The sequence below is a fragment of the Dermacentor andersoni genome, chromosome 4 (assembly GCF_023375885.2).
Source record: "Dermacentor andersoni chromosome 4, qqDerAnde1_hic_scaffold, whole genome shotgun sequence".
NCBI classification, from domain to species: domain Eukaryota; kingdom Metazoa; phylum Arthropoda; class Arachnida; order Ixodida; family Ixodidae; genus Dermacentor; species Dermacentor andersoni.
The window spans coordinates 150,899,075-150,907,330 of NC_092817.1; the positions used below are offsets into that span (position 1 = coordinate 150,899,075).

General features: G+C 46.8%; 1 protein-coding gene across 1 annotated transcript; it reads left to right on the forward strand.

Moving 5' to 3' along the window:
- The first annotated feature begins 5,423 nt into the window (after positions 1-5,423).
- LOC129380191 (gamma-interferon-inducible lysosomal thiol reductase-like) lies at positions 5,424-6,251 on the forward strand. The gene has a single exon (XM_055074619.2). It carries the CDS (start codon positions 5,522-5,524, stop codon positions 6,200-6,202), a length of 681 nt encoding a protein of 226 aa, XP_054930594.1. The 5' UTR covers positions 5,424-5,521; the 3' UTR covers positions 6,203-6,251.
- The last annotated feature ends 2,005 nt before the right edge of the window (positions 6,252-8,256 follow it).

The window sequence follows — 8,256 nt, forward strand, 5'->3', positions numbered from 1 at the left end:
CCAAGCCGTCGTTTAATGAACCGTCGGGATTAACCCAGTGATAAACACCGGGGCCGAACGTTTCAGCTTCGCTGCTTAACCATCCGTACGGAGCGCTTAAGCGATAATTTTTTTTAAATCGCTGAAGGTTTTTTTTTTTTTTTTCGCGGGGACGCGGCGCGGAAAATCCCCACCAACTGAGGCTAACAGCTTCGCTGTGAAATGTGAAACCGAGACCAACCTGGGCCGATCATGAAGGCAGTACAACATCACAGCTTCCACGTAGCGTTGCTCTCTACGAGGTAAGTATTGGAGATTGTGGCCCGATCCTGAAGACGAGGCAGTGCATCCTAACGCAGCCTGTCAAAGCGCGTGGTGTCACGAAGAAATAAAAATTCAAGAGTCATTTCACTCTGTGAAGGTGGATGGCCAGTGAAGCTGTTTAGCGCACCGCACAGATGTGACAAAGAATTTTGAATAACGACACCAACATATTTACTCTCCTGAGCTGTGGCCATCGTCGCAATGTAGGAAAGCACGCACATTCGCGTATCACCTCTGTTATTAAATTTTTCCAGCAGATAAGACAAGGAATGGCTCACATCCCCATAAACGTGGCTTCCCATCACGATGACAAAAGTGAAATTCTACGCTGGAAAGTTAGGATTCCACAACACACTGGACGAACTCATAGGAGCACAACAAACATCTCAGGCAGAACGACTAACCAAGACCAAAACGGGAAGGCATGTACTATGCAAGCTAGGAATGAATTACCACAATCTATACGGGGAAAAGAGGACGATAACGAGTGAAATTCGTGACAAATTCCTAGTACCAAATATACCCAAGAGCATGCATCCAGGTAACAACGATGGCAGACGCAAGAGCAGAGCAGAGAAAATGATCCGAGGCTTTGGGTCAGACGACAGAGCAACCTTCGTAGACGCGGTTGAATACCCACACAGAAATAGCTACGTAGTAGTAATCGTAGGTCGCAATAAAAAACCCCTTACAAGCGTATCATTTAAAACCAAACATTCCGAGACAGCAGAGGAGGTAGCCATTGCACTAGCATTGGTCTCCACGAATCCTCAGTACATCATTAGCGATTCTCAAGCGGCCATTAGAAGTTACGCAAAATGCAGGATCTCTCCTGAGGCATGGCACTTCATCAGAGTCAATGAAGCAAAGTTATCCAACGCAGAGAAAAACGGCAGGCAATTGCTCTGGTTGCCAGCGCATATGACTCCAGGCATTCCCTCAATCAACCTCAACGAGGTAGCACACCACGAGGCTCGAGGTCTTACTCGCCGAGCTGAGCAAAGAGCGACTTCCATCGGTCAGGAGAACGCGGAGAAGGAGATCTGGAGAGAAAAAGATACATTAACAAGATTTAGTGATATCACCGAATTCTATCAAAATCGGAGGTGAGTATTACCACCACCTCACACTAAACTGAACCGAGCTCAGTCCGTTACTTGGAGGCGATTACAAACAGAAACTTATACGAGTCCCGTGAAACTAAAAACTTTCTTCCCCGATGTATACGAGAGCTCTATGTGCAAGCTATGCAAGTCTGTTAGAGCCGCCCTTGAACACATGGCATGTGGGGATGTGAAATATATCACGATAAAATGGCAGTCTCCCCGGAAAATCTACAGGCGCGGTGATCGGCCGTGCTGCTCACCTCAGATCTCCAGGACCAACTTCTGGCCGTCCAGCGAGCCATGGAGGCCGCACGGGAGCAGCAGCTCCCAGTGGCCATCTAGGCGGCCCCAGACCGGGCCTCCCAGTTGCCGGATTCCAAATAAAGTTATCTCTCTCAATGATGAGCGGGAACGGAGCCAGCTGTGGCAGAAGACCATGACGACGACGAACGCGTGAGCAGTAGCATGAGCGCGTTCTCGTGGTCAGCGCCGATAACGTTTTAACAGTCCTTGAAAAAGTTGTACGAAAATTTTATTCAAAAGCATCTGTTCATATCTTTGTGCCTGGTACCTCTTTGGATCCCAGGTGTGATAAGGGTAGTTCAAGAGCGCGTTACAGGTCCCCGAGACCGCAGCGGCGTGAGTCATTGAGCTTGGATCCTTTCTTCGCAATCACCAGGATCGGCCCAGCGTCAGTGAGTAGTATGGAAAGGACCCTGCGCATTGAATATGGCTTGTGGGTCACGAAGTGGCACCGAGAGGAGAAAGCTGATGCGCGACAGCTCTCGAGGCTATTGAAACTTCCGACAAGGACTTGTTTCCCTACAGTCCACTTTCTGCTACAAGTGCTCGCGACTCAGCCGATCAGTGTTGCGGCAGCAGAGAGGAAAGTTTCTACTCTTGGCTGGCTGAAAACTTGGATTCGGTCAAGGATGGGAGAAGAGGGATGGTCAGGCTTTGCTACGCTTTCAGTCCACAGGGGCATCGCTGTTGGTGTGAATCAAGGGGTCGAACGGTTCGCCCATGGTGGCAACCGCAGATTGCTACTTTCTGTATACTTCATCAACTCATAAGCGAGAAATAAGGTATTTCAATTTTCTTGTAGAATTATGCTTTGCCTTACGAACGCTTTATTTATTTTTACCTCAGTCACAGCTGAGTTTACACCTGCTAAAGAGTTCTTGAAATTCATCTTAGGGCAAAACACGCCCTCTTTATTAGCTGTTGTATATCTTCGCTTGAAAGTTGCGAGAGTACTTGGTTTTGGTTGTAAGGCTTGACAATCCAATGCTCTATTCTTGTTTTAAAAAGCAAGAATGTTACCTGACCATTACTTTTCTTTCATCTGCGAGATCCATGTAGCCTTCTAGCAGCGAAGCTCTTTAGCAGACGCTCCCTTTGTTCTCGATAAAATATAGCGCACAACCTGCAGATGTTTGCTTTTCGGCAGGAATTATTACTTGGAGTGGATTCGGCTACAATTTTTCCTCTACGTACTGGAAGGCGTTGCTTTCAGTTCCAATTAGAGTCATGAAATTACGGTGGGTGTTCACAGGATTGCCCTGAGATCAGCGCACATAATCGCTTGAATTGGCCGTTCATGGTCGCTGGAATGCATACGTGGTCGTTTGAATGGCGCACGACATACATCTGTTCTTTTTTTTTTGGGAGAGACTTTGTCACCATGTTGTACTTGATGACAACAGCGACGGCTGAAAACCATTACGCAACAAACCGGTGTATTAGTGCAAAATATATCAGAACTTCACATTCGATCACAAGAATAGCGTTGTAGTAAGCGTGTTTGTGGTAATTTTTCATTTCGCGCTGAAACAGCAGCCCGAAGTATAGCGCTAGCAAGGCCCCAACTCGCCCCTCGCAACGTGATGCGCCATCACAAGGCTTTCGCTATTCCTTCCGTACTTGACCGCGTGGCACTGGAAAGTTGACCATGTCGTACTGTTTTTGTTTCTGGCGCGCAACTTCGCCTTAGCATTAACAATGCTCGTACGTGAACAGCGTCGAATGTGTTATGATTTTGGAGGCAAAGCATCGAACGGGCACTTGGAAAATTTTGAGCTGTCTCCTATCGAGTCGTGAATCCGCAACTCATGACCTTCGCTGAAACTGCCTCCCCCCCATGGATCCAGCCTATTTTTATGTCCACTGCAGAACGAAGGCTATTTTTGATCTCCAATTACCGCTGTGCTGTGGTAATTGCGCCTCAAACTTGCGCCTGAAAATTTGCAAATTTCCTCACCCCACCCAGTTTTCTGCCACCCTCGACTGCGCTTCCGTTCTCTTGGCGCCCACTTTGTAACCATAGTGGTCGACCGGTTATCTAACTTACGCATTACATCGCTTGCTCAAGCTCCGTTTCCCCCCTTAATATCAATTAGAATATCGGCTATCTCCGTTTGCTCTCAGATCCACACCGCTCTCTCCCTGTCTCTTAACGATACGCCTAACATTCTTCGTTCCATCGCTCTATGGAATGTAAAATGTTAGTTGAATAATTATTTAATACTAATTATGTAACTAGGTGGAACGCAAAAAATAACCTGTGTATATACAAGCGACGGCAAACAACATTATACCTTGGTTCTACCCAGCTATGTGGCATTTGCATATCTTTAAATCTTGGTGCATTATAGTTGGGACACTCTGTATACATATTCCTTTTTATGTCTCTTAACATTAAGATGCGGAGTTTCGGTTGATTGTTTGAGCTTCTCGTCTGGCGTTAGAGTACTGTGGGACCGATAGCAACTGTCTTTTAACTATTTAAGGTGGCCTTTTCAGCTTGAACAGCTACGATATGGCCAATGTAAAATTGGCATGACCAACGTAAACTGTATAGAACCTTTAGTGTATATTTTCACGAGAGGTTCTTTCGTGTATATTTTCACTTGCGCCCCCATTTACGTTATCACTAGAAACAGCAGTGCGTGAGCGCTGCGAGGGGGAGGGGTGTGTGGAACGTTTGAGGAAAGTCAAAATGGATTCCTTGCATTGTACCAACGCTGTTTAATTTTCTTATCTACTGGCGTTTGCTCTCATTCACTGCTTCACCTAATCAACGGAAATCTGAAATGAGTGAAAAGTCCAAAAGCAGCTTGTAAAGCGAGCCCAGGAGCTTCGTAGTGCGTTCCTTAAACTCAGCTAACATCTTAAGGCATCGTCAATTTTCACCCCATCGAAATGCGACCACCAGAAATGTTACCGCTATGTAGGCTACTGAAATATCGAATGGATATTATTAACATCTGACCTGTCAGCCCATGATAATGAGGGCTTATGAAGAATACAAACACCGCCTGCAGAGGATATGTAGTAAAACCAATGCATGAACCTGGCTCGAATATCGTAAAACCTGTTCGAGGATGTTTAATAGTCCATTCTTATAGGTAGCTGGGAAGTAAAACTTCACATGATATTAGAGTGCCTTCAAGGGAGACAATCCTAAAATACTCCAAATTAGCCACCATCGCATAAATTAGTCATTTGTTGGCATTCTCAGACCCATACGTAATTGCTATTCAGCATTTTGGTTTTCATTGTACTGGTAGGACAGAATAGAGGGATAAGCTAATTTAAGGAAAAACTTGGGAACAGCGCGAAAAGGCTGCACACAATACACAACGCAAGCGCGGACTAACAACAACCTAAAACATAATTAAGAGCAAATGCACCAAGAAGCTCAGTTTCAAAACTTCCTTTAGTTTACAAAGCGTACGTAGGAAATACACAAAACTAATGCATAATGAAATATGTTTGCCTAAAACCCCGGTTCTTATTAGTGAAATTAACTTTGTGGTTTAGTTCATGGAAGTAATATAGTGCAAATATAGTGCATGGAAGTAAAGACTGACAGTTTACATGGTGGAAAAGTACATACGCGCGCACTGATACGAATACACGGAGTCTTCTTATCTCTAGTGTCGGCGTTCCAAAATCCGAAGACAACGTTTCAGCACGTCACGTGAGCACTGATAGCGGAAGGCCGCATCTCTTAAGCAGCGAAACGCCTCTCTGGCGAGCACTGCCACGGCTCCGTCGGGCAATTTCACCCAATTTTACGCGAGCATCTTCGGTTCCTCGAACGCTCAGCCATGAAGTACTCGAGTGCTGTCATCATAGCGTCGGTAGTGTTGACTGCCTGTGCAGTGTCTCCGCTACAAGTTTTCGGAGGACCAGCGCGTACCGCATCTCCCATCAACGCCACTCTTTTCTACGAAGGCCTCTGTCCTGCCTGCCACCGCTTCATCCTGCAACAGCTCTGGCCCACTTACGGCAAGCTGGAAGACTACATCACCCTCGACCTTCTTCCTTTCGGCAACGCCCACATGAAGGTTGATAACGGCACGGTTACCTTCACTTGCCAGCATGGCGTCAAAGAATGCTACGTGAACGAAGTCCAAACCTGCGCCGTCAAGTACGTGCATCCAACTAGAAAGCTCCTGGATTTCGTCGCCTGCATGTTCCTACGAGACGATCCCACGCAGGCAGGTGAGCCTTGCGCGCGGAAAGTGGGCACGGATTGGCCTGTACTGGCCAGGTGCAGCCGAGGACCGGAGGGCACCGAGCTGATGTACGAGATGGGCAATCGAACGCGCGGACACCAGCCGTCCATCGACTACGTTCCGTGGCTTGAGCTCAATGGCGTGCACAATGAAACGATGGCGAAAAGAGCCAGCAAGGATCTGTTCGGCTTGCTGTGTGAGCTTCTCGGGCCCGAGAAACCGTACGTGTGCCAGAATGCTGAAAGCATGAATGAGTACTGTTTCTCCTAAGCCTTATTTTGTAAACAGACCGTTATAAAGCGTGCTTCCTTGTTCCAGATTTTTTGTTTGGTTCTATTAGTGCGAGGAGGAGGAAATAAAGAGAGATGGCGCGGATGTTAACCAGAAATGGTGCAAAACGACTACGAATCCTCGACCTTTTCGTTGGAGTCGAACCCACGACCTTTGGTTCTAATTAAGGCGAAGTGAATTAAGGCCTTTAGTGGGAGTCGAATGGGTGACCTTGCGTTGTGGAATATCTAAGAGACGCGCGCAGTATTTGTAATGCTTTCAGATTCATCCACGTAAGGATAAGTGCCGCTTGAACTCTTCTTAATCCTGCACACATTCAATGTTTGCAGTATACGCGCGCTACAAAGAAAGCAGTCACTACCGCTATACAAAAAGAAATATTGTTTTCTAACCAGCGAGCACATGTAGCCTTACCGTTTTCCACAGAGGGAAAACACAGGGAACGCGGAAGCGCTGCAGGGGGCGTCCGCGTCAGCAGGCGTTTGGTGTATTGGGAGCCCACATACATGAGGATTGGACCCTCGCGCATGTAGCCGTGTCCAGGGAAAGGGGGATCCTGTGGGTTGAGCCGGTGTCGAGTCTTCGGACCTTTAAGGCCTCCGGCGGAGGCAACACACCTCTTAAGCCTCTGCTTCACATAGACGGCACTTCCAGACTGACCCACCTGGAGGAAATTAGCAGTCGCCTTTTCCTGTCCTCCTCTTCAATCTTTTCCTTTCTATCTCACTGTTTCTTGTTTCCTGTCTTTCTTTCGCTTCTTTTCACTTCGGAATTTCTGGGCGGCAAGGTTTAACCTGGTGTAGTTATCCAACCTTGAGTATTTTATAATAGGTTATAGCGACGTTGCATGGCTGGCGTTTGGATGCGTTCTTGCAACCTTGCAGCGTTCTCTTCTTGGGCTCGGGGGGTGGAGGGTGGCTACCATCGCCGTCAGATTTTTCGGTATATATATATATATATTGCAAACAATATATATATGGCAAACACACCGCAACACTGCACACACAAACTTTATGCGGCAATATGCCATTTACTTCGAAGACCATAACGACGCTTTCGCTTCATCTGGTGGTGTCCCCATAATAGTTGATAAGGGTGTTGCCTGCGAGCACTTACAACTACAAATGCCCCTTGAAGCAGTTGCAGTGAAAGCTAGCAGTGCTTTTACAGTGGAGCTGTTAGAACTTCGCTGGGTTTATCTTGACGCTCGCAACTTCGCCTAGCTGGGAAAGAGAGATCTGAGAGAGAGTGAAAGCAGAGTATAAAAATAGCATCGCCCAGCATAGTGACGCAGCAAGGGTGGGTGGGCCTAGCGGGGGAGAAGGAGCGGCGTGGCGGGGACATGGGTGGTGTGACGTCAGGTGCCTCGAGCCGCTAGTCGCACGGCATTTTTGCGTGCATTTGCGGGCTTTTTTCACGCTCGGAAAAACACTTTTATGTAGCACGTATTGGGCAACAGAAAGATGTACCGGGAGTTTTTCATGTCGATCTACAATTTTCTCATTGACACTTTTCATTTAATTATAATATTCAAGATGTTGATTAATTCATTAACACTAATTATCTTATTACGCGGAATGAAAAAATAGTGAGTTTCTCCAAGCAACGCCAAACAGCATTACCTGTGTTCTGTCTAACTACGTCGCGTTTGCATATTCTTAAACTCTGGCTAAAATTAGCTGGGACACCCTGTCTATAGCATTGGTAGGCACCTTAATGTTTGCGATAATCCCCATTAGGTTTCTTAAATATTTAAGTATGCCTGGTTTGGCGTTAATTACCAATTACAACGTGCATGTTGCTGTATTGAAGCTAGTCAATAGCATTAACATATCCACATGATGCGAACGCTGACCACAGCGCCAGTTCCAATATATTAGTCCGCTAACATGCCTTTGGCATTCTAAGTATCTTTTTCTCATACAGCACAAATGGTCGCTCAGCAAAGGTCTCCACAGCGCCAGGTCGGGCCACTCCACTGACCTAACGCAATGACTTTACGACCCCTGAAGAAGTGGTACATGAGCCGCCTG